General features: G+C 38.3%; 2 protein-coding genes across 3 annotated transcripts in view; one reads left to right on the forward strand and one right to left on the reverse strand.

Annotated features, from left to right (window-relative positions):
- The window catches only part of LOC146005218 (FGFR1 oncogene partner 2 homolog), a 32,357-nt gene extending 17,602 nt beyond the window's left edge, over nt 1–14,755 (reverse strand). The window contains exons 1-4 of the mRNA XM_083144292.1: nt 14,517–14,755; nt 6,373–6,440; nt 4,500–4,634; nt 2,755–3,006 (exon numbers count right to left, since the gene is read on the reverse strand). Of these exons, the coding sequence (XP_083000418.1) occupies nt 2,755–3,006; nt 4,500–4,634 (387 nt within the window). The 5' untranslated portion in view covers nt 6,373–6,440; nt 14,517–14,755. The remainder of the gene's footprint in view (nt 1–2,754; nt 3,007–4,499; nt 4,635–6,372; nt 6,441–14,516) is intronic.
- Nucleotides 14,756–15,121: 366 nt separating this feature from the next.
- The window catches only part of spartin, a 43,964-nt gene continuing 32,291 nt past the window's right edge, over nt 15,122–26,794 (forward strand). For both annotated transcript variants that reach the window (XM_083144305.1, XM_083144313.1), the window contains exons 1-3: nt 15,122–15,470; nt 23,626–23,749; nt 25,714–25,844. In XM_083144305.1, coding sequence (XP_083000431.1) covers nt 23,630–23,749; nt 25,714–25,844 — 251 coding nt within the window. In that variant the 5' untranslated portion in view covers nt 15,122–15,470; nt 23,626–23,629. The remainder of the gene's footprint in view (nt 15,471–23,625; nt 23,750–25,713; nt 25,845–26,794) is intronic.

Below are 26,794 nucleotides of genomic sequence, written 5' to 3' on the forward strand. Positions count from 1 at the left end.
TTACTTGTATTTACTTATTTGGAACACCTAGAATGCTCAAAATCAATCTCATGCAATTTTTTTTTAATTTATTGATTTTCAATTCCTGTTGATGTTATTTTGTTTAATATCTAGAGAGCCATGAATTTTGCTTCATAGTAACCATAGTAACATATATTATTGACATTGTCATTGTTTGTGTTGGTCTGGGGAGGTATCTCTTTACAAGGACGTACAGAGTTGGTTCTTGTACAGAATGGGGCAATGACAGCTCGTGGGTATATTACAGAATGTTTGGCAGATCATGTAGTACCATATGCACCAGTCATAGGCCCGGACTTTTATGCATGACAATGTGCGTCCTCACAGCGAATATTGTCATGGAGTACCTGGACCAAGTTGGGATTACGCGATTACAATGGCCACCACAAAGTCTGGACCTAAATCCGATAGAGCTCGTCTGGGATCAACTGAAACGACATATCAGAAACCGTGCAATAGTTCCAGAAACAATTGAGGAGCTAAGACGTACTATTCAAGAAGAATGGAAGCAATTGGACCAAGAAATGTTTGCCAACCTTATTCGAAGTATGCCATGGCAGTTACAAGCTGTAATTGATGCCCGGGGAGGTAACACCCGATACTAGAAAGCTTATATACCCCACCAATACCAGTTAACAATATTAAAAAAATATATTGCTAAGATTTCCTCTTTTTTTTTGTAGTTTTCTGTAACTTTCGTTTGTGTTCTAATTTAACTTATTAACAATAAATTTTAATTTGTTTTCTGTTGAATATATTCAGGTTTTCTTATTTCCAATAATTTCTGCAATATTTAGTTAGCCTTCGAATCAGACTTTATGCGTTATCACAAAAATACAAGTGTCCGGTTTATTTTGTCCAGCAGTGTGTGTGAGAAAATTTATTTAGAATTCTCCTATGGGTCTGCCCCCTCAAAAAAATCCTGGGCACGGGCCTGGTGGCAGCAATGGCATTTTGGGAAGAAAGGGGTTCCGTGAAAATCGTTTTCTGTGGAAACTACAACGAAGTTTCAAACATTGTAACATCCCCGGCAAAGTAAGTATGGCTTATCAGCAAACAGAACATATCTGGAAAGTATTCACGACGTCACATTTGTCAATTAACTTGTTTGTAAACAAAAAAATATATTTTGTATCATTCAATATAAATTGATTTCCTTAGCAAATATTATAATGAGCTCAAATTTACACAACATTAACCAGGGTAGTATTCACTAATAATATCTCCTTTGCAGCAAATATTCTTTGTTACACATGAGATGGCAGCAATCACTTCACAGTTTTCTTCGATCCACTTCAAACCGATCTGTTACAAATTGTAAGAGCCAGCATAAATCACAAATACAACACAGTGAGCAATAATAAACAAAACAAGCAAATCTTCATAACCGAAATATCACAGGGTAGTTTGGTGGGTGCTTTTACCTGCTTCCCCTCTCACGTTTGGAATAGACCTTTCCTAGCTAGTTTTGTCTACCCTGGCTGGACTGTAAACTTCTCCCATTAATTTTAAGCGATGTACAATTATTTAATGAAAATGTTTATTATACAATAATATAAAATAAAATTCAAGAAAAGAAAACTGAATGCAGTAATATACATTAATTTTCAACACTATTGTTCTTCTTTATGTCAGCCAATGTGTCTTCAGGATGTGTCTCCTCAAAGCAGGGGTGTAAACACAAGAGATTTGTTACCAACAGAACAAGCTTACAATAAAAGAAAGAATATCATCTGTTCAAAGCAAAATCAAATGGAGAATGAAGTTCCAAAGTGTGGCTGACCGATGTCAGAACACATGGAAGTAAAGTCGAAGTTGAATATCACTACACGTCAGTACTGCTATGGTGCAAAGTTCTACAGTACTATCGGACAGCTGCAGTTTCCACGGTTCAATGTATATCATGTAGCTGAATAAAAATCTGTATAAAATCGGTTTTACAATTTGAATTGACAACGGTTTTCAAAAAACAGCTACAAAGAGTTTCAAAACAAGACTTTGTAGGACTACCAAATACTTAAATAGAAAAAGTTGTTTCATAAAATTGACAAGAACCTTTGTTTGGCCATTTAAAAAAGTCCAAAAATTAAGAATCGTATTTAAAAATTTTCTACCTTCACTATATTTCAATTTCATCACAATCAGAACACAAGTTCTTCAATTATAGAATTTCAAAGAGAGTAGTCGTTTGCAAAATATCAAGTAACCAGCTCTTTTTTGTTCTCACGTTAAAATATGGTGCTCGAAGAAGAAAAAAATTGTTACCATAGATCAATGCAGAATTGAATAAGCTAAATTTTGATGTAACTTGTTTTTATGTAGGTCTACTGGTTAACTTTTAATTGGAGTCTCCTCTAGAATATGAATAACTTTTAATCCTATGGTAGGCCTGGTCATCAAATGACATAAATGAACCATGGTACTGCTCCATGGGTTAAAATTTGAAAAGTCTAAATACACTTTCTATTATTTTTTTAAAATTGTTTTTGTACATTTTGGGTTACCTGCAATGAAATGGATGATGGTGGGGGCAAATGCAGGTCCATGCCTGATCTAGGTTTGAACAAAGGACCTCTGGCTTTATGGCATGTTATTCTGATGAACAAAAGAAAGGGTTCAATGTTAACAGTCTTTATAGTTTTAAAGTTTGAATAGGTAACCACTCTCTCCCAGGAGATAGGCTAATAGTAATAATAGCTATTTATCAACTACAGTACTAATAATGTTACTGACCTGCGAATATGGATTATTTACAATGTGAGTGTAATCAACTTTATTGGTTCTTATTAGCTGTGACACCTGTTGCCTGTATTTTGACATGATCAGCTCCAAAGCATTTTGGTGCTCTTCGAGTGCAGACCTGAGTTCCCTGTTCTCCTGTTGCAGCTCACGTAGATGCCTGTTCTCTTGCTGAATGCCAGCAACCAGAACCGTGTGAGGCCTCTGACGAGCTGTTTCGTTTAGCTCATTCACTTCTTCTTGGTACTAGTAGAGATAGTGAAAGAATATTTTGAAAAAAATGCAAGAAAGTGATTAATTTTATATGGTTTCCACAAAAACACAACAAAGTTACATTTTAAAAATGTATTCATCATTGACATTACTGTTAAAAAGCTTTTACCATAATTAGCTGTTAGACCAGGTACATGGAGCCAGAATGACAACTTAAAAACATAATTGAAATCAGCATAGGATGTTGCAATACAAAGCATACTTATTTGTACAATGTGCAGCACTCCGTGCCCACACGGTACGGACAGAAAAGATCCATTTGCTGAAACTATATAATCATATCACAATGAAAGTGGTCAAACTTTTATTTCAGGAAGTACCATTTGATCACTAAATGCACTATGGCTTATTTTAATATTTCAGAGAGTTTTGGATTTAACACCGCCCTCCCCGCTGTTTGGAAATTCACATAAAACTGAATCCTGAAAACTTTGTTTTTAAAATTCTATAAACAACTTCCAAGTTTATATATACATTTTGTACCTTAAGTTGTGATTAACAATTGTGTTAAATACACAAATTGTGGGGCAAAAAAGGTAAAATAAAGTGCTCCCCTGTGCTATGCACCATGCCATGAAGGCGTATAGAGGGTGTGGGGTTAGGGCCCCATACTTTCTTGATCACGGCCGAAGGTGGGGGTCATGTGTTCAGCACCACACCCCTGGCTGCCTTTACCCCTCAGAGTTTCCTCCAGGTTCGCCCTTTATATGATGCTGGGTGGGCACCGGAGCCGCTTGAACAGCTGGAAAAAATCCCGGTTCTCCCCCGCTGGGGATCGAACCTGGGTCTCTTGCATGATAGTCAGATGCCCTAACGACTGGGACTCTAAATCTTATTCTATTGTTCACAAACACAGTTTTAAACCATACACGAAACAAAATCACAATATCTGGAAAACCTAAGATAGTCACACCTACATTAAAAAAAATTAAAAATCCTTCGCATTACACTATTTTCACACAGAACTAAACTCTTAAAACACATATATGTCATTTCTGCAGTGCGGTCCCAAAAGTGCAGTTAACTATCAACCCAACAGAACCATTTCACACAGACTTACATTTATACAACTAGTTTATAAATAATTATAAAAATACTGAGATATTCATGGTATTTAAAAATAATATAAAAAAGATTACTCACATTTGAATTTAAAATTTCACAACAAAATCTTGTATGCCAAATTTATGCTGTATACTTAAATATATTATTGAAATTTATACCATACTAGTGTACTCTACAGATTAAGAACCTGGCTATAAAAAGTAGTTTTGTATTCTTATACACTGGTTTTATATTGTCTTCAAATGCTTACAAAATATGATATCTAATTTATGAATATATTATGTGAGCTGTCAACAATTTGCAGGCACCACTGCCCCTACGGGATATTTTCTGTGTTGAAAATTCTTAAATCATTAAGAGGAAGGGGCTGTGGATCAAACTATAATCAAATGATCTCTTACCTGTTTCATAGCATCTATTTGCTTGAACACAGATTGGGCCTGTGACAAAAGAGCATCTGCAGCTGTATCATGTTCTTTCAGACGACTTGCTAAACGCTTGGCATCAGAGATTATTTGCTGGATAGTAAGTGACATCTGAAATAGTAAAGCAACAAAAATATTGATTACATTAGTGCATGTTTACTTGGCAGATGAGTGGGGTACACATGCATATACGGTGAGGTTATGAGCCCCCCCCTTTCTTTTCTTCACTTGTTGCATTATAAAATATGCCATGGCACCAATTAATGGATCGCTTACAGAAGTTATGTGGAATTTAATGAGCAGAGCATTTAATCATGCAATAATGTTTGCTTGCGTTCTCTAAACATAGACTACCGGTTGTTAAAATTACATAATATTTTGGTTCACCTTCTTATCTATCTTTGATACTCTACGTCATTTTTCTATAGGGTGACCATAATATTTAGACCCAAAAAGGGATGTCCCAAGGAAATCAATTTACTCCCCTCTCCCCCTTTTCCTGACAAGTCTGTTGGGTCTAATTATAATGCATTTATGTATTGTTTCTGGTTCCTTTTGATAAACTTTGATGTTAGTCCTACGATGAAGTTGAGGTATGCCATAAGCATTTATCAGAACAAATCTTCTTGAGAACAACTTTATTCTTCACCAACCATTCGCATATCTAACTGCTATCTGCTCGAACATTCTCGACAACAATGGAACGTTTTGATTGTTATGAAGTGCTTGAAATGCTATCCAACTTTTGCCACAATGTTGCCATGATGTGAGTTTAAAAATTACATCAACATTTTTAGCATGTAATGTCTCTCAAATTTAGATTTGGTTTTCAAGATAACTTCTAGACTTTTATAAAATGGGACAAATAGTGTTTTTTTAATAAAACCGATGGGACACACCTCTGAAACGGGACATACTGTCACCCTACTTTTCTACCTCTTGGGTTAATTGCAACAATTCAATGATACTGATTAAAATAGATGATGCAACAAACATAATGGTGTATCCTTACAGGTCCTCCCCAATGGCACATACTGGTTGGATTCCACTTTAGGTCCAGTCCCGATTAGCCTTTCTGTGCATAAAGTGGACTTAAAAAAACAAACTCAAACAAGCATCTTTACCCAGTATTCGAGCCTGGGACCTTCTGGTCATATGGCATGTTACACTAACCAGTCCACAACATTTTTTTTTTTTTAATTCGTCAGATTATATTCATTGTCTATTTTAATCATTCAAGTCCAGAATATCAAATTTGGTTTAAAATACTAGAAATAATTGCTTACGAAAATGAAGACAGGAATGTGTATGTGCGACCTTATCCTACATTAAAAGTCTCATGTTACTTTAGAAAACCTGGATAAGTTTAAATTTAAACATTTCATAGCAGTTTTTAGCTATCAGTTACAGTAAGAATTATATGAAGTGTGCTCTACAGGAAAGGTCTGCCTATGATTGCAACAAATCATCAACATTTTTAGCTCTGTTCTTGGATGTTAAATCCATGAAATATGGATCTAAACAACTAGCCCTAGTTTGGAAGGACTTTAAATTACAACCGATTGTAGGACCTATGGAGAAAGTTGAAATTTCATACAATACCATTATGAAAATTCAAAATCATTAGTTTTGATTGATTGAGTTGGTGTTTCAAGTCCACTTTATGCACAGTAAGGGTAATTGGGAATGGACCTATAGTTTAAAGTAGGATCCGAACCACCACGTATCTCCACCAGGTATCGAACCTGGGACCCCTTGATTAAAAGGCGATGGCGCTAACTGCACCATTGGGGAGGCCTCAAAATCATTAGCGTTCACAACAAAATTTAAATAATAAAAAATCGCTTACCTCTTAATAACTGTAAAATACTTGAATTTCTGACTCCAGTTTACTGGCTTTTTATTAAAGTATACAGTCTGAAAAAGAAAAAACATGGTAAAATTTTAGTATCCGCAAAACGTATTTATTCAATTATACAGGAGAAAGTACTTACCTAACTGACTTTCTGTACACTTTTGAAAGATCGTGGAAGTGTTTTTCCCATCGCTTAATTTATTTTGCCGGTAAATCATGTATTTTTGAAGATTAATGTCTCTCCCAATGCACGAAAGCTGTTGCCTCTATGTCGTTTCACTACGTGAACCAAATGTTGTGTGCGTTCAATGATGTAACCCCCCAGTCAGTGTTTCCAACCACACCGTTGTTTTCCAAGAACATGACAATTTTAATTATGTTTGCCTAACCTAACTGAACCTAACCTTGCCGTGCATGGTTCGTGGGGCTATCGATACATGGTTCGTGGGGCTATTTATGAATGGTTTGTGGGGCTACTTGCACATTTCGTGGGGCTACCCGTGCATAGTTCATGGGGTTTTCGAACCTGGAAAAAAATACAAAATCAGTAAAACGAAAGTAGGTATTTTTCGGTGAAGAAGGTTGAAAACACTGCACACCCACTGATCATACACAACGCTAGTCAAGATTTGCCCGTCATATTGTGCGTAACTCAACCGAAAAACGAACAAACAATAATTACTCGATATGTGGAAAATAGAAATTATTTTTGTGAAAAAAATGAAATGGCACCTTCAAGAATCCTTAGCAATGCAGAATTCATAAGTAGTAATGTGAAAAAGAAGAAAATAAAGGAATTTCAGATGTTTCGCGAATACTAAAATTTTAATAAAAAAATGTTACATACAACATTTATGACTGTATCGTCGACGCTCTGTAACCCTGCGATAAGGTGATGATTTGTGTGTCATTTATGAAGATTACGTTCTATACGAACAATTTGTGTTGTTTTTAGCTTTAGGAGATGTATTATAGTGAATAATGAGAGTTTTTGGTAAGAATTTACAATATAGAGATATTGTGTAATTCAGGGCGCGAAATTTCCGGTCGCCAGGTCGCCATTGGCGACCAAAAGTTGGGGTCTGGCGACTAACATTTTTTTGTTTCAAATGTGTGTGTCAAACATGCCCGAACATCTCAATCCAACATTCATACATGGTTTTGGAAAGCGAGCCGATTGAAAACCCAGTGTCCACTCAATGCCGACCCCATCTTACAAATTATTTAATGTAGCATACTATGTAGCTAAACATGAGAAGCCATTTAAAGACTTTGCAGATCTGCTGTGTTTGGCAGGTAAATTAAGTGTGAGTGTTCTACCTAAGTATGGCAATAAAAAGCAATGCAGAGAATTTATTAATTTCATAGATGAAACTTTGAAGTTAGATCTAGTGGAGAAAATAAAGAAAAGTATATACATCAGCCTTCTGATTGATGGATCCACAGATAGATAGTCAGTCGAGCATGCAAATGTGTATGTTCGATACGTGGATGCAATTGATGGTTACATCAAAGAGGACATTTTAGGAGTAATAGAGCTCCCAAACGCTACTTCTGCTGGTCACTTCACAGCCATAACTGATAATTTAGTATTTAGATTGGGCAATAGGTTCAAATAAATACAGAAACAAGTATTACATTGTAGGCTTGGGTACTGATGGTGCAGCAAATATGGTCGGGCACAAATCAGGATTGGGTGTGCAAATGAAAGATATTTGTAATAAAATTATAAATATTCACTGCCTTGCACACCGTTTGCAGTTAGCTGTGTTGGAGTTAATATCTTAGAGCATTTGATTCCGTGATTAGGAATATTTTTCAGTTTTATCATGGCTCTGCTAAAGACTTCACCTCTTGAGAGAAACGGCAGAAGTTATAGGAGAAGAAATTCTAAAACTGAATGATATCCACACTATTAGGTGGTTAGCCAGCAAAGAAAGTGCTGTAAGAGATCTCCTGCAATCATGGAAAGCTGTTGTGACCCATGGAAAAGACAATGAAAGTACTAAACCTAAGGGTTTGCTGAAAAGTTTGAAGCAATTTAAATTTGTTAAGCTTCTGTACTTCCTTTTGGATTTTTAGATGAAACTGAGCCCTTTAAGCGTGGCACTACAAAATAAGAGTATTTTGATTTCATCTCTGAAAATAAGAATTGAACACTGTATTTCAGTTTTGGCTTACCTGGAATCTAATGTTGGACCAAGCGAACAAGATTTCTTGGACCATGCATTCATTTCAGGAAAGATCAGGGATGTGCAGCTCACAAACATTCAAAATAGAGAGCAATAATTTCAGACTGTTAGAGGAAACTTAGTTAACAATGAGAAGGTGTACATCACAGAAAGATTGCAATCTATATCAACAGATGTGATTGCATCTCTGCATGTTTTCGACACCTTGGGTTGGCCTCCCAAAGAAAATATTCTTCAGTTTGGGATAGAAGAAATAAAGAAGCTCTACATGTACTTGAACCCGAGCCTTTATAATGAGAAAATGGATGTTCTGTTAGCATAGTGGACAGAATACAAACTTTTGTTTCCTTCTCTGACTTTGAATCAGATGCTGGAGAAGATTCACAGTGAGGAGTGTTCAGCAAGATTCCCCAATTTGCTCCAGATTTTGACATTTTGAGCTGTTTACCAGTGAGCGCAGCTTCACGTGTGAGAGGTTTCAGCTGTTACAACTGACTCAAGACTATTTACAGGAACTCTCTAAAGACCGAGACACTGGATGATTTGCTCAGAGTTTCCGTAAATGAACCCCCCGTCAGTGTTTGACCCAGTAGTTGCGATTGTTAAGTGGTACTTCAGTGCTGAACGACAGTGCTATATAAACATTAATTCCTAAGGTATGTTCTTTTTAATAATTGCTCATATTTTTATTATTTATAAATATAAAATAGTGGCGACCAAAGATTTTAGTCTGGCGACTGACTTCAAACTTGAAATTTCATGCCCTGGTGTAATTAGTTTACTAGAGGGGTGGAGAAAGTAGTAAAGGGAAACTGATTTAGTCACTTCTCTCACCCGAGGGTGGAGTGTGTCCTTGGCGTGCCAAGTTCACTTCTCTCGTCCTGAGGCGGAGCGTGACATCTCTCATCCGAAGATGGAGCGAGGCTATCTCTCATGCGAAGATGGAGTGGATTCTCTGACTCGTGGACAGAGTCCAGCCTCATCTCTCGTCCGGAGACGGAGCTCAGCTTATCTCATCCGAAGATGGAGCCCTTACTACTCTTGGTTCGAGGGATGCGGCGGAGTGAGTTTCCTTTGAGGAGCTTGGTCTCTCGCCGGAGCGGAGCGCACCTCCTCTCGCCCGAAAGCGGAGTGCTTTATCTGTGGTGTTTGGTCTCTCGCCGAAGCGGAGCACACCTTGTCATCTGCGGTGCATGGACTCTCGCGTTTGCGGAGCTCACCTTCTCTCATCCAAAGATGGAGGGGAACTTCCTTCTTGGTGTTTGGTCTCTCGCCGTAGCAGAGGGGAACTTCCTTCTTGGTGTTTGGTCTCTCGCCGTAGCGGAGCACACCTTCTCTCGCCCGCAAGCGGAGTCTAACTGAGATGCTAGCCCCGCTCTCGCCTTTATATTGGGTCGGCGACGCTAGCATAAGCAAGTGGAAGAAATAAAAACTATTAAAAGTATATTCTTACATTAAATATTGAGTTAGTTTACCAAATTAGAGGTGTAACCTGTTTTTAAATAGATACATTTCTAATTACATGTTTTTATCAGAAAGGTCACAAAAATAGAGGTGCGACTCGTACAAATTGAGACGAGATGGTTTCGTTACATAGTTTGGTTAACAAATTGATGGAATTTGGTGTTCTGCCAAAGGAGGGTAGTTACAAGAGGAAAATTAAGAAATTGAACGTGAGAACCCCGAAGGACAAGAGCATGTGGAATGCAGATTTTAATTAGAGGTAAGTTTGAAAACTGTGATTCAGTTCCTTTCATTAAAAATGTCTCTTCACGAGTTACATGCTACAAAAGTGTAGAACCATGGATGTATAGGTCGCACACCATTGGCAAATAGCACCACGCACCATTCACAGGAAGGTTAGGTTAGGCAAACAGTTAAAATTTGGGGTTGTAGAACCATGCACGCATAGGTCATGCACCATTGGCGAATAGCCCCAAGCACCATTCACAGGAAGGTTAGGTTAGGCAAACAGTTAAAATTTGGGGTTGTAGAACCATGCATGCATAGGCAACGCACCATTGGCAAATAGCCCGACGCACCATTCACAGTAAGGTTAGGCAAACATACTTAAAATTTCCGGTTGTAGTATATCAGGAATATGTATATTTCGTTGTGAAACGATAGGTCTTGCGATAAATAATGAATAATTCTACATTGTTGGTTGAGATCATGAACCCCCAATTTTCCGATTTTTAGACGTGAGCCCCAAATTTTAAGTTCAGATTCGTAGTTGTGAGGGCTAAATTAGTGAGTATGCGAAATATTAACAAAATTGGAGAGTATCTCTATATTGTAAATATGCTCAGAGTTTTTTGATGGGACTATTTATGACGTCATTTTTATGGTTGCCATCTGCATGTGATATGAAGGAACATGTTGTTACGACATTTGTGTTTTGTAACTTGGAGCCGTGTTGGAAATATTTGAGATTGAAGGTTGACAATCCTGGTGTTACGTCAGGCCGTGCGAGATTTACTGAAGACGATGTTTCGGTTCATGTTACATGGTACTGGGATTTTGTTTGCAAGGTGGGTGTGCATTTTTAGTGTGGTAAGTGCTATTCATTGAAAATGCATATTGGGGAGTGTATCGACATTTTCAGTATCGTGGCATTCTTTGGCCAATAGCCGGAGGTGTATATCCGTGAGTTGCAGGAGCAGGAGGATGGTTTAGTGACTGGAAAAAAAGTAATGTGTCAAATGCAGTGGACGATATCGCAGGAATGTGTTGTTGAAGTTAAAAATACGGCAGCGAGCAGAGAGTGGCCAATTTCTTTCATTTTTCACGTAGTCAATATTTTAGGCCTCGTAATCATGAATTTGCAGTTAAAATTTGGCACTGACCTCATGCACGCGTAGCTCCACAAACCATGCACGGTAAAGTTAGGTTAGGCAAACATAGTTAAAATTTGGGGTCGCAGTAATGTCAGGATACGCCAGGAGTGTTAGTTTTGCTGCTGTTTGGGAATTTTTTACGGGAAAAATGAACGTTAGTAGTCCGGAATAGGAGTTTCTTGTGTTTACGCGGGTCATACTTTGTGATCAAATATCTCCGTTATTTGTGGTTTCCTAATGCTGGAACCACTTTTATAATAAGTAAAACGTTGAAATCTGTCGATTAAAAAAAAATCGGTACCAGTTACCACTGAAAAAAGCGTAATTTTTCACATTACAAGTATTTATTGGTCGTTGCTAATTTGCTTTCGTTACACACAATATGGCAGGCAAATCTTGGCTCACGTTGTCTATCGTCAGCTGATATGCAGTGTTTCCAAACTTATGAACCAAAAAATGACACACAAACTATTCACAAAAGGTTTTTAAGCGAAAATTGATCCACAAACCATTCACGGAAGGTTAGGTTAGGTTCAGTTAGGTTAGGTGGCTCCGGTATCCCTTTCTACACCCCCGATTTCAGGCACAATTCTAATATTTTCATAAAAATATTTAGTTCCTCATAACAAACAGTGAATGCAAATAGCGCGGAAGTTAATTTCTTAGATCTACGTGCTACGAAACTTACGTTTTTTATAAAATTAAAATTCCTTGCATAACGTCAAAAAGGTTTTTCAGAACTTCTATGATGGCATATGATGGATTCATGTCACAGGCGCACGTCTAATTTTCTTCTTTTTCTTCTTATGATTCACTTGTGCAATGGGAACATTTGCGATTGCTATATGTTATTTGTGTGATATATTGGCGGATTGGACATTTCAGACATTGGATTTCATTTATGCGACTTCAGAAATTGGAATTAATTATTTATTTTTGGCAACTGCAGGCCGTAAAGGGGAGGGTTGTTTTTTCTAAATGACTTGTGGGATGGGATAATTTGACTTATTTTTATGATGGGAAGGGAGTGGAGGGTGGTATTCTGTGGAAAAGGACAAGAACTTGCAACGTAGGAGTTACTTCATTCTTGGACTTACAATTAACTTTGACCCGCAATTCAGTGCCTGGCCTCGGTAAAAAGAGGTAAGTTACCTTCTTAGGTTTAATTTTAGCCTTCATTTTTTGTATCTTCATGTGTCAATGCGGAAAAAAGTGAGAAATAGTGTTTGGGGGCAGGTGACTCCGGCCAATTTCTAACATGCCTTTAGGGGGCGGTAAGTCAATGACCCCAGGGGCGGAGCCCGGAATTGGGTGGAAATTTAGACTCAACAATTTCAAATGACAAAATCTCAACTTTAAACGGCTGTACAGTCGTAAATACTCCTTTCCGCGCTCCAATTGTTTTTTTATTCACAATTAGGATCACATAATCTTCATATTGAATGAAAAAAAAATTGAAAATTCGAGGGTGTAGAATAGGGTACCTGACCCGGTTAGTCAAACATAGAAAATTAAATTAGGGGAAAAAAAACGCTCACACGCCATTTTATAAAACTACTGCGTGGTTGCTACACTAACATTTATTAACCAAAAAAATGATGGTTTTTAGGCTAACATAGATCCACAAACCATTCACAGAAGGTTAGGTTAGGCAAACATAGAAAATTAAATTGAAAAAAAAAAAAAAAATGCTCACACGTCATCTGGTAAAATTACTGCATGGTTGCTACACTGACAGGGGGTTACATATTCGAACACATGAAACATTTGATTCATGTAGTCGACGGTAATGGTGGCATGAGCTATCGTGCAACGGAGATACATTAATGTCGAAAATGACATTATTTACCAGCCGAATAAGTTGCACGAATGGAAAAAACACTATTCCCAGCTTCGAAAAGTCCACAGGAACTCAATTCCGTAAGTACTTTCCAGTCATTTCTCCTGTAAATTTGAAATGTGTTTTCACTACATCTGACTGTTACCAGAAAATCAACTTAATTCTCGAGGGGTACACTGAGTCGACAGCCCCTTTACGACTACTTCAAAAGAACGAAATGGTAAATATGTGATATCGCCTGAACGGATTTCTTCAAATTTACATGGAAAAACTACTTACTGAAGTCTGATCTGTAGCATTCTCGAAGTTCTTCAAGGTATTTTCTTACGCGGAAACTGAAAACTTCACCATAGAATGCTGCAGAACACGAAATAATCACTTTTTATGTAAGGAACTTGCATTTTCTGACATTATGCCGTTGTTTCCATTATGTACCTGCAGATTGCGCGAGTGTCGAAAGTCACGCGGTTTCGCCAGTGTTTCCAAACGTGCCTTTTTCTTATGATATTTTTTTCTAACTATGCTTACCTAACCCAACCCAGCCTAACCTAACCTTGCCGGAAATGGTCTGGGTGGCTATCGTGAATGTTTTTTGGGGCTATCCATCAATGGTATTTGGGGCTATCCTGAATGGTTTTTTGGGGCTATCAGTCAATGGTTTGTGATGACATAATGAACATGAAAGTAGGTATTTTTCGGTGAAGAAGGTTGAAATCGACAAAACACAAGCACGACGCACGATGATCAACGACGAGTGCACGCCATATTGTCTGTTACCCAAGCGGAATAAGGAATACAAATAATGACTAGTAATATGAATATTAATATTTTATGGAAAAAGGCATAACTTCACTTTAAATAATCTTCCGCAAGGCAGAATAGGTAAGTATCAATGCTAAAATTAACGAAATAAACCAGTGAGAGGTGTTCGGGCGATATCGCATATTTACCAACAAAATTATGTAAATTTTCATAGCAACCAAGTTCAATGACAACTTACCACATACATAAGGACTACTTATTGTGTCTATTCGACCAAAATTTTTAGTTGTACGATGGTGTCACTGCTATCCAAAACTAAATAAATGAACATTCAGTATCATCAGCTGCATTTCGGTTGCTAAATGGCCAAACGTTATACTATGAACTTTAATCAGTCACACACAATTACGACAATTGTAAGTATGTAGAAACTGTACAGAACATTCCACACATATTCTGCGTTGGTACAGTAGATATTTCCATTAATTAATTTTTAAATAAACTTACGAGTTCTCTTAGCTGCCTGGCATCCATTTACGTGAATCCATCTGCTATGTATGGAATGTTACCAGATTCACTATAGGCAAATGGAAGTAGAAGCTTAATTTACGAAGATCAGAATATCAAAGAAATCTACAAGTTGTTCACAAGAAATAGCGTCTTTTCTTATTCAAAACTTAGAAATTTTATTATTATAGAAAGTTTTTCACACAAAACTTTCTCATTCCCGTGTTGCTTGCTGACAACCATACAATGCTGCCAACACATATTAAAATTGAGGAACATCAATTTGTTGTGAATATCACCAGCGGGGATGTGAGGGATACAGAAACGGAAAAAATATTTCCCGTCCCTATCCGAATTCGGGAAATGATTTCCCAAGTTTTCAGGATTCAGAAGAGTTGGGGAATTGTTTAAAAGTAGTTTATTCTTAACTTTACAAGAATGTAATTTTCGGGATCTTATGACTTGCTACATCTGTAAAATGTTCACGAAACAAATTTTTATTAGACGAGAAATTCTTCATCATCCTTCATTTCATGGCGCTCCAATGCTGCGTTTGGTTTTGGTGCGGGACACACTGTCTGTTAGGGGCAATGATCTGTTATCAGATCAACCATATTTTACTCATTAATTTATGTGCATTACCTAAGGGTAATTGGATGTTGTAATCAGCAGGTGATCAACTAAATCTGTACGTGAGTCACCATGGTCACCTGCAAGCATGTGTGATTCGCAGTATTGCATTTCGTTACAGCGTGTTTGCAGCATTGAGCATTACTTCCCAAAACCATCAAAACACTTCACTTGTGTATTCTACTAATCTCAAGTTGTAAATACCATTGACGTAAAAGTTCGAGCAAAGTGTGTTACAGATAAAGGTGATCTTTGTGTGTCTGAGGTGTATGTAAGTTGCTGCCAGTTTTCATTAAAGAAGTTTGAAGAAATTTAAAGAACCAGGTAACTTGAACTTGTTAATTTTAGGTGCAGGAAAGAAGTTCTAGGTTCGAACCCTCGGCAGGCTTGGACGTAACGTAGTATAAGTTTGCTTGTGCCGTTATATATATTTATTTATATATTTATATATATATTTGGCATACTCACTAATTGAGGCCTCCTAATCACGAATCTGAAGTTAAAAGTTTGTCGGAAACGTCTAGAAATTGCAAATAAGCGAAAATAAGGCGTTAGTTTTCGGATGGAAACCGTCGATTCTCGCGAATTTTTTTGTTTCACAAGCAAATATATATATGTATATTCCTGATACTACCACGACACCAAATTTTAACTATATTTGCCTAACATAACTACACGTCAGTGGTTCGTGGGGCTAGCGTCAGTGGTTCGCAATTATTTTCCAATTTCTAGATCCTGATACTACCACGAACCGAAATTTTAACTATGTTTGCCTAACCTAACCACACATCAATGGTTCGTGGGACTAGCGTCAATGGTTTGCAATTATTTTGCAATTTCTAGACGTTTCCGACAAATGTTAACTTCAGATTAGGGTACTATTATCGTATGGGTGAAACACCTACGAATCATATATTTCGGACTTCTTTACATTGCTAACGTGTTGCGGAACATTTCTTAAGGTGAAATAATGCATTTCTAACTAAGATAATGTTAATTTTCTCTATTTACGAGTACTTACTGTTACTTGTTGTTTCGAATCTGTAACACATTATGGCCGTGATAGCATACTGGTTTAGGGGGCGTTCTGAGAGTGTTTTGTCGATTTATGCAGTGGTGCAACCTCGTTCACCGGAAAATATCTACTTTCGTGCCCCTATTTGAAATTATGCTAATACGTCGCATTTACGTGTAGAATTTGTAAAATAACCTTGCGATTTACCACGTTCATTGTCCATACACAGCAATTCGGAACCATCTTTCTTTCGCAATTCGTTAATGCTCTTCCTTTACGCACAACACTCTTGCAACCTTGAATATTGACGTCAGACGAGGAATGCCTACGTGGTTAGGTTAGGCCTGTTAGGTTAGGTTCCATTAGCATAAATACAAAGAAAAAACAATATTTTCGCTAAGAGATGCGTTACCTTTGTATTGACTAACATGAAAAAGGTCTCTCCTGTGACGTCAGAACACAATGTTGCTAGAGTGTTGTGCGATAAGTGACACCCATTCGGGTCGGAACCATGTTTCTTTCGAAATTTGTTAATGCTCTTCCTTTACGCACAACCATCTTGCAACCTTGAATATTGACGTCAGACGAGGAATGCCTACGTGGTTAGGTTAGGCCTGTTGGGTTAGGTTCCATTAGAATAGATACAAAGAAAAATTATTATTTTCTTTCGAAATTTGTTAATGCTCTTCCTTTACGCACAACACTCTTGCAACCTTGAATATTGACGTCAGACGAGGAATGCCTACGTGGTTAGGTTAGGCATGTTGGGTTAGGTTCCATTAGCATAGATACAAAGAAAAATTATTATTTTCTTTTGAAATTTGTTAATGCTCTTCCTTTACGCACAACACTCTTGCAACCTTGAATATTGACGTCAGACGAGGAATGCCTACGTGGTTAGGTTAGGCCTGTTGGGTTATGTTCCATTAGCATAGATACAAAGAAAAATTATTATTTTCGCTAAGAGACGCGTTAGCTTGTATTGCCTAACATGAAAAAGATCTTTCCTGTAACGTCAGAACACAATGTTGCTACAGTGTTGTGCGATAAGTGACACCCATTCGGGTCGGAACCATCTTTCTTTCGTAATTCGTTAATTCTCTTCCTTTACGCACAACAATCTTGCAACCTTGAATATTGACGTCAGACGAGGAATGCCTACGTGGTTAGGTTAGGCCTGTTAGGTTAGGTTCCATTAGCATAAATACAAACAAAAATTGTAAAAACAGCTCTCTCCTGTGACGTCCGAACACAATGTTGCTACAATGTTGTGCAATAAGTGACACCCATTCGGGAAAAATGGCTTGTTCAGAACTCGACAGGTGGTTCTAGTGAAAACACGGCGAGGCTGAAACACTGGCTACGGGGTTGCATCGTCTTAACACACGGAACATTGCACTCTCATGCAAAAAGCAAATGGCGGGAGCAGAAACAGCGTGTCGGACAGAGATTTTCGCAGAAAACAAAACGCATTCACATTAAAATGGATCAAATCTACATTCAGGAACTTCCAAAACGCTCAAGAAAATTATTTCCGTAAGTACTTTCTCCTGTAAATTTGAAGGAAATTTCAAGGAATCCGTTTCACCCATACGATAATGTTACCATACCATTTACATTTCTAAAAATAGCTGCACTAGTTTTTGAATAAAATACCCAAAATCATCATGAGTACATACTATAACTAATTGTAATGAAGTGTCACTTGTAAGAAAAATACTATTTATTTTGCTGTTATAAAAAAAACATATTTGAAAAAAAAGTTACAAATGGAGGCTAATATGAAATAGTCGGGTAATATGGAATAGGTGGTTTAAACCATTGAAAAACTAATGAGACTTCATAAAACATAGTTATTTTGAACTATAAAAACCATATTTCTAAGATTATGTGCAACTCATTTCTGCTTCGAGTCTATTTACAAAAGTCACAGATATAATCTTCTTTCTCTGCTCCGGTACAGTCAAGGTGAGCCCACAGAGAACAGCTGAAGCATTGAATCCAAATTTCCCCGCGTTGATCTTCGGAGAATTTTCCGTTACAGAAGATACATTCAGCGTCTTTGTTTTCCGGTTCTTTAGTTGAGGGCATGAAGTCCATTACAGATGATACATCAGAATGGATCGATGCATCGCTGCTAACACTGGAGTCATCTCTTTTAGGTTTAGGTCTAGAAGGTCGGTCTAAGTTTAATTTCTAAACGGGGGGTCTTTGAATGCTCGGTTTGTTTTGTTGTTTTGAAGCTTCTGGTTCCTTCTTTTTGTCCTTTTCTTTCAGTTCATCCTCTAACTGTGTTTTATATGGGGAGTAGGTTATTATAGAAGAAGATCCAGCTTTCCTGCCTCTATTTGACTTTTGCTTTTTTGGAGGTGGTGGTGATATCTCTATGGGTAGGACAAAATTTGTTGACTTAGACGTACCAGGGACAACCACATCAGGACTCTTGGGAGAACAGGGTTGAGGTGAATCAGAGCTGGTAGACGAACATGGAAGAGGGTCAGTTGTGGGTGTCATAGTCTGAGGCCTAGGAACAGTGAGTGTAGAAGCAATAAAATCTTCACTGCTGAAAACATTTCTATTGACAGGATAAATACCAGTCACTTTGAAGCCGTTTACTGCTATGTCCCCGCGTTGTACTTTAAGGTAGGCCCTGCTAAACAGTTCCATCATATCAAAAATACTCAAGGGCCTTGAGCTATGCCTTAAAAAAGATCTCACTTCCTCACTATAGTGAGACTTTAATGGACTCATAAAGGTTTTATCCAATGGTTGGATTTTATGCGAACAGTGGGGAGGTAGACATACAATCGTAACATGACTTTCCCTTGCTAAACTAATTACGTCAATGTTACGCTTGTGGGTTGTGTGGCCGTCAAGGAGAAGCAGGACAGGTGACTCAGCTGAGGGTTTTGTTACATCATTGAAATGTTTAAACCATTTAGTAAAAATGTTTGTCTGTATCCAACCAGACGGGTGGCACGATGCGATGGTCCCTGGTGGAGCACCTCTAAGAAGTTGTTCATTCATGTTCTTCCTCGGGAATATCACAAGAGGCGGGACAAAGTCACCTCCTGCACTCATACAGGGAATGATGGTTACGAGAGAACCTCTTTCGGCTGAAGTAAGGGACCCAATTTGTCTCTTTCCTTTTAGGCCTACTACATGAGGAACTTTACTTTGCACCACAGACAAACCAGTTTCGTCTACATTAAATATCCTGTTAGGAGGATAGTTGTGTTTTTTGAAAACAACATCGATCAGGTCAAAAAACTTGTCTACTTCTTCTTTATTAAATCCCCTGGCCCTGGCAAAAGATGTACCCATGGGTTTACGAACTGAAAGTTTCGGGTTCCTTTTCATAAAAGCGTAGAACCAGTCTTTGCCAGCAGTTTCGTCCTTAAATGGATGGGGCATGTTATTGCGAACCGCAAGTTGATAGGCAAGACTGCAGACATCCCTTTTTGTGAGCCCATAGAACATGGCCTCAATCTCAACTAAATATGTTTGTAACTTGTCTTCTAGTTGTTTAGGAAAAACTGGCTACGGCCAAGAGTAGTTGAGGCTGCTACCTTTGCATTTTTCTCCTTACTGTTGACAAGGCGGAAGAGAGACGCTCTGGGAACCTGGAATTCCGTGGATGCCTTAAGGTACCCCATCTTCTTCTCACGAACAGCTTCTATAGCCTTAGCCATCTGCGTCTCACACCAAAGCTTTCGCTTCTTTCCCTCATCTTCCTTCTTTCTAGGCATATCTGAAAAAAAAAAAAAAACAGACTATTTAGAACTCTTGCAACTAAGGGGGGGGGGGTTAGGTTTAAATAGATAAAACACATCTTAAAACAAATTATTTGTAGGTCTAGACTGTAGACTAATTTTCAAATAACAGAAAAATTGTGTTTTGTTTTCATTCAAATGAGGGCCTTCCCCATGGCGTAGTGGTGGCGTCATTGTCTTGTAATCAAGGGGTCCCGGGTTCGATACCCGGTGGAGGCACAAGCAGTTTGGATCCCACTTTAAACTGTAGGTCCAGTCCCAATTAGCCTTACTGTGCATAAAGTGGACTTAAAACACCAACTCAAACTCAACTCATTCAAATGGATTTAGCTTTTAAAAAAATGTACTTTGGTTTTAAATTAGGCTATATTACTATTTATGTAAGTAGTAATAATGGTACTAATTTACTATCCTTCGGACACATTTATTTATTTGTAGAGAAGAAACTACTTACCGTAATAAGTTCCTGTAGCATTGTCGAACATCGGGAAGGTGTTTTGTGTGATTTGGGAATGTTTCAGAGCTGAAATTCATGTTCTTCGTTGAAAATTAATTCTCCGACGGAGATAGCGTTTGGCGCGTACATCTTCCGACACCATCACGTTCGTACACCTTCGTACACCGTCGTGACTATCATGACGTGTCGTGATTGTGTTTTGTTGGTATCCAGTGTTTCGAACTCCCTGCGTTTGCGACGAGAGTTAGAACTGTGGATCGAGGGTTTGGAGAATGACGTGTGGTGGGTGTGTTGTAAAGTTTGTGCCGGGTGTGGACAAACCATTGGCGCGTGGATAGGTTAGTAGGGCCACGCAAAGGTTTCAATAGTTAAAAAGATAGCCCCACGAACCATTGGCACGTGGATAGGTTAGTAGGCCACGCAAAGGTTTCAATAGTGAAAAAGATAGCCCCACGAACCATTGGCGCTAGCCCCACAAACCATTGGCGCGTGGATAGGTTAGTAGGCCACGCAAAGGTTTCAATAGTGAAAAAGATAGCCCCACGAACCATTGGCGCTAGCCCCACAAACCATTGGCGCTAGCCCCACGAACCATTGGCGCGTGGATAGGTTAGTAGGCCACGCAAAGGTTTCAATAGTGAAAAAGAAAGCCCCACGAACCATTGGCGCTAGCCCCACGAACCATTGGCGCTAGCCCCACGAACCATTGGTGCTAGCCCCACGAACCATTGGCGCGTGGATAGGTTAGTAGGCCACGCAAAGGTTTCAATAGTGAAAAAGAAAGCCCCACGAACCATTGGCGCTAGCCCCACGAACCATTGGCACGTGGATAGGTTAGTAGGCCACGCAAAGGTTTCAATAGTGAAAAAGAAAGCCCCACGAACCATTGGCGCTAGCCCCACGAACCATTGGCGCATGGATAGGTTAGTAGGCCACGCAAAGGTTTCAATAGTGAAAAAGAAAGCCCCACGAACCATTGGCGCTAGCCCCACGAACCATTGGCGCTAGCCCCACGAACCATTGGCGCGTGGATAGGTTAGTAGGCAACGCAAAGGTTTCAATAGTGAAAAAGAAAGCCCCACGAACCATTGGCGCTAGCCCAACGAACCATTGGCGCGTGGATAGGTTAGTAGGCCACGCAAAGGTTTCAATAGTGAAAAAGAAAGCCCCACGAACCATTGGCGCTAGCCCCACGAACCATTGGCGCTAGCCCCACAAACCATTGGCGCTAGCCCCACAAACCATTGGCGCTAGCCCCACGAACCATTGGTGCGTGGATAGGTTAGTTGAGTTAGGTTGGGATACATAGTTAAAATTTGGTGTCAGAACGCGAAAAATAAAGTTAAAAAGAAATAGATCTGATTAAGTTTGTTGATGGGCATTTCTTGGGTTCCGAAGGTTGAAACACTGCATAACAATTGAAAATCGAGAAAAAACAAGGCCGATGCGTCATTCCTACGCGTTATTATTTACGAGGTGTCCGAAGGATAGTAAATTTTTACCGTAATAATTATTGTTTAGCTATCAATATTATACGCAAAACTCATTTTTTAACTAAATTTTTATTCAGTATATTTTGTCGGGTTATATGGAATACTATACTTTTACGTCGGGTATTATGAAATACCTAGTATTCTATAATACCCGACACGCCATCTTGGAAAATGAACCTTTAAATGGATGGACAAAACACTGTCAGCTAAAAAACGACCACAGTATAACAAACTACAATTCTTTTAGTGTATATTATGCTTAACATCAATGTTCCAGTCACATGTGTACTAGTAGGTTAAAATGTCTGAAAACTTACCTGCAAAAACTTGAAAATCACGAAACACACTTTGTTCTGTAGCGAGTGGTAACACAACAACAAGCGGTCAGCTCTCACTGCACTGCATCATGGGAGTCTTTCTTGAGTAGTTCATGGTATTCTCACATGATAGCAGCACCTAATAGAGCCAAAACCTTGGTATTCCATATTTCCCGACTATTCCATAATACCCTCCTCTCCTCTAAGTATGCCAAATATGAAGAAAATCGGAGAGGGGTCCAGTCATCTTCATTCATACAGACACCACAAAGTACTTCATAATTCTATGAAATCGGTTCATTATGAACATTTTAATCAGTAAAGGTTCAGATTGTTTTATTTCTTTTTTTTCTTCAAATTCTCCTAGCAGAAAGATTAATTATCGTAGAATTTTGGAAATTGTTGCCACACAAAATTTGAACCTTCCTTACCAGAGTAAGACCCAATTTTTTACAATTTTTGGCTATATATTTTGTATTTGTAAAATCTATGGTAAATGTTTACTATCCTTCGGACACCTGTGGGGCTATGCGTCAATGTTTCGTGGGGCTATGCGAGAATGGTGTGTGGGGCTACGAATATTTTTTTTTAAACCAATTTTTAACTATTGTAACCTATGCGTGGCCCTACCTAACCTAACCTTACCGGAAATGGTTCGTGGGGCTATGTACGAAATCTGTCCGAAGGATAGTAAACAAGTACCTATTTAGTCACTTTTAACATTCGTACTTACCTATTGTGCATTGCTAAAGATTCTTTAAGGTTTGATTTTGCTTTTCTGACGAAAATAATGTCAATAACAGTAATTATTGTTCATTCTTTTCTCGCTTGCTTAAGACACAATATGGCGGGTACAGCTTCAGTAGTGTCGATGATCAGTGGGTATAAAGTGTTTCCAACCTTTTTAACCGAAAAATGCCCCACTAACCATTCACGGATAGCCCCAAAAACCATTCACGGTTAGGTTCGGGTAGGTTAGGCAAACAGTTAAAATTTGGGGTCGTAGTAATATCAGGAATGTATATTTCGTTTTTTCATCTTGCAAAACACCGCGTCGTTGGAAACGCTGACAGTGGGTTACGTCATGAACATCTGGTTCACGTTGAGCAAGCAAGGAACAGCAACAGCAATTGTGCGTCGGAGAGATATTTTTCATGAAAAGCACATGATTTTCCGCTCCAGCAGATACTGCGATGACAGAAAATACTTCCACGAAGTATCCAAATGCTAAAAAAAAAAAAAAACTCATTCCAGTAAGTATGTTCTTGTGTAAAAATGAAGAAATCTGTTATTCCGATCAGAAACTGTTACCATTTATTTTGTGTGTGTGTGTGGAATAAATAGCATGTAATTCTATTAACATACTACTGTGAAGAAAAACTTGGGAACAAGAAAAACTATATTTTTTGTTTGTGTGTTTTCAGCAAAATGGAAGAAGCTTCACAACAGTGGTCCGAAGTGTATACTCTTTTCAAGAAGCACCATGATGATGCATTTTTTGTGATTGAGAAAGGTATCAGATTTGAAGAGCAGGGTAAATGTGAAGAGGTAAGTTCATAATGAGAAGCACCTTAAAACTTAGATTCACATGAAGCAAATTAAGTTCAAATGTACAATGAATTCAAGCATAATAAATAAGCAATGGATGAACATGCACCATAGGTAAATTAAACAGTTGTGGCATTTGCCAAACTACTTCCACACATACATTGTCCGTAACTTGTAAGCTGGCATCTAGAGGTCTCTATGACCTGACCAACAATTATAAAAGGGACATGGAGTTATGAGTTGTTCAGTGAGAAGGGTACGAGCAGAATGGGTAAGTAAAGGAAACTGGGTAACTTTTAATGTGGTCTAGTTCTCGGTTCCCATATGAGCAGGAAATTGATCAAAGACATTTCAGCCGTTCTCAATTTGCCCAAGTCATCTGTTGGTGATGCGATTGTGAAGTGGAAACTTGAAAGCGGCACCACAAAACCATGGTTGAGTAGGCCACATGTAATGACAGAAAGGAATTGCCCTGTATTGAAGAAAGTGGTTCACGAATATCACCAGTTATCATGTAAAAATATAACCTAGAAGTTCTACAGCGCTACTGATTGTCCAGCGAGCACCATACGCTGAGAATTGAAACAAATGGGCTTCCATGGTCGAGCAGCCACTCACAAGCCAAATCATACTTCTATGAATGTTAAGCGTTGCCTGCAGTTGTGCAAATAATGATGAAACTGGACTGTGGACAGCTGGAAATATGTGTTTTGGAGTGACAAGGCACGCTTTATTATGTGGAGTCTGATGGGAGGGTTTGGGCATGACAGATTCTTGGAGAACGATTCCTGCCAGAATATGTAAGGCCAGAAGTGAAATTTGGAAGAGGTGACATGTTTTTCATGGAATGGAAGGGACCTCTCGTAAAGCTGAATAGAAATCTAAATGTGGAAGGGTACAAAGACATTTTGACCAGTTTCATCCTGTCTACGATAGAAGAACAGTTTGCCTGCATCAGCATGACAATGCTCCCAGTCATAGAGCAGAGCCTGTGAGGGAATGGTTTGCAGACAATACATTACATAAACTAATTGGCCAGCCCAGAGCCTTGATTTTTAACACCTTTGGGATGAATTAGAATGGCAGCTTCACACCAGGCCCCAGTGACCCACATCATGACTTTTTGTGGCTACAGCTCTTCAGGAAGAATGGGCTGCCATTTCTTGGGAGACATTCCAACACTTGATTGAAAGTCTCCCCTGTAGAGTTAAGCCTGTCATCACAGCAATAGGTGGACCCACTCCGTATTGTGTCAATTACTTAAACTTGTGGCATAAGGTAAGTCTGAGAACAGTTTCGAGTAGGTGTTCAGATACTTTTGATCAGATAGTGTAGCTGGGCATATCTTGATCAAGCAAAGCAATGTATTAATAATAACTAGAATGGAGTAACATGAAAGTTACGTAAGAAGGAAAGAGGATTGAGTTAATACAGTATAAATCGGTATAACATGTGGCTATTTGCATCCTTTGCATTTTTCAAGAGAGGACCGGAGCCTTCCCGATGGTTCAGTGGTAGCGTTGTTGCCTTGTAATCAAGTCAAGGGGTCCCAGGTTCGATACCCGGTGGAGGCACATAGTGGTTCAGATTCCACTTTAAATTAAACTGTAGGTCCAGACCCGATTAGCCTTACTGTGCATAGAGTGGACTTAAAAAACCAAATCAATTAAATCAAGGGAGGACCAGTTTTCTGAAGCTCCTGTGTATACTTTCAAAAGAGGAGAAGGGGAAAGAAGTGTAAAGGGGCTCTGCTTGCAGGTGTATACACATACAACACATTAAAAAGATGCAGGAAGATTCAAAAAGCTATCCTCATACAAAGTATGAGCCTCATGGTCCCTTCAATTCTGATAAAGTGTAAGTACAGAACTAAAGCATTATTACCTCATGCAATTCTGAACGTCTTTTTTTTTAACAGACTAATTCTGTTTGCTACTATTTATTTATTTTCTTTTGTTTTCCAGGCAGTATTGAATTACGAAAAAGGCTTGGCCCTTATTGATAAAGCATTGCAATTACGTCTAGAATGCCCTGCCAATCCAGATGACACGTGGGAAAAAGCATCTGCAATGGTTCAGAAAATTAAAATAACAAGGTACTTTTGACTATCATCATATTTTCACACTACACATGAATGCAAAAATTAAAAGTTTGAGATTGTCTCTCTTTGATTAAGCTGATATGGATCCGCCTTGCATAAGACATGTCTTGAATCACACAAAATGTAGTTATACACTTTTACCAATTAACCAAAATGTTTCAACCCTAAAAAGGAGTTTTCATGCCTGACTCACATTTAAGATGTCATGCACTCAAATCTTATTCTTGGCTATATACTGAATGGTTTTTCCAAGATTTCATCAGTGATCCCAGATGAATGTAGTTGCTTCATTTGCCTTCACTGTCACTGTTACCTTATTATACAAATAAGCGGCAGTAATTGAACCAATTTCAAGAAGTGTAATATTGTAAGTAAAAATCAATGGAAACTATTTCACACAAGTATAAAATTAGAAGAATTAATTATTATATGAAACTAGCATTATTGTTGATGGTATGAGCTCTTTCATTGTTTACTAGCTTGCTTGCATGTGTTGTTTTATTATTATTAGACCTAAAATTTTCATTACTTTATCAGAATGCTGTATTCGTGATATATAAATGAAAAACAAATTCATTAAACTGCTTTGTTAGGCCATAGGTACGCATATTTGACCATTTTCTACTAGATATAATATATTAAATATGGAGAAACTAGTATTCACTTTATCTGTGAAACTTTTTTCTTCTTTGTTCTATTAATTTCAGTGGCCACTGCCACCATCCTCATTGTACTGTTGTACTGGCCACTGAAATTAATAGAACAAAGAAGAAAAAGCAGTTTTGCTGATAAAGTGAATACTAGTTTCTCCGTATTTATCTACTACTGTGTCTCGCTTCTCCCAATTATGAATAGAGTATATTGTAACCATTTTTCTCTCATATTGTGCATGATGAATTAAATTTACTCCTTTTTTGTCAGCTGAATTAGGAAATAAGCTTTTC

Source organism: Lepisma saccharinum, chromosome 1, assembly GCF_977018435.1.
Source record: "Lepisma saccharinum chromosome 1, izLepSacc3.1, whole genome shotgun sequence".
NCBI lineage: Eukaryota > Metazoa > Arthropoda > Insecta > Zygentoma > Lepismatidae > Lepisma > Lepisma saccharinum.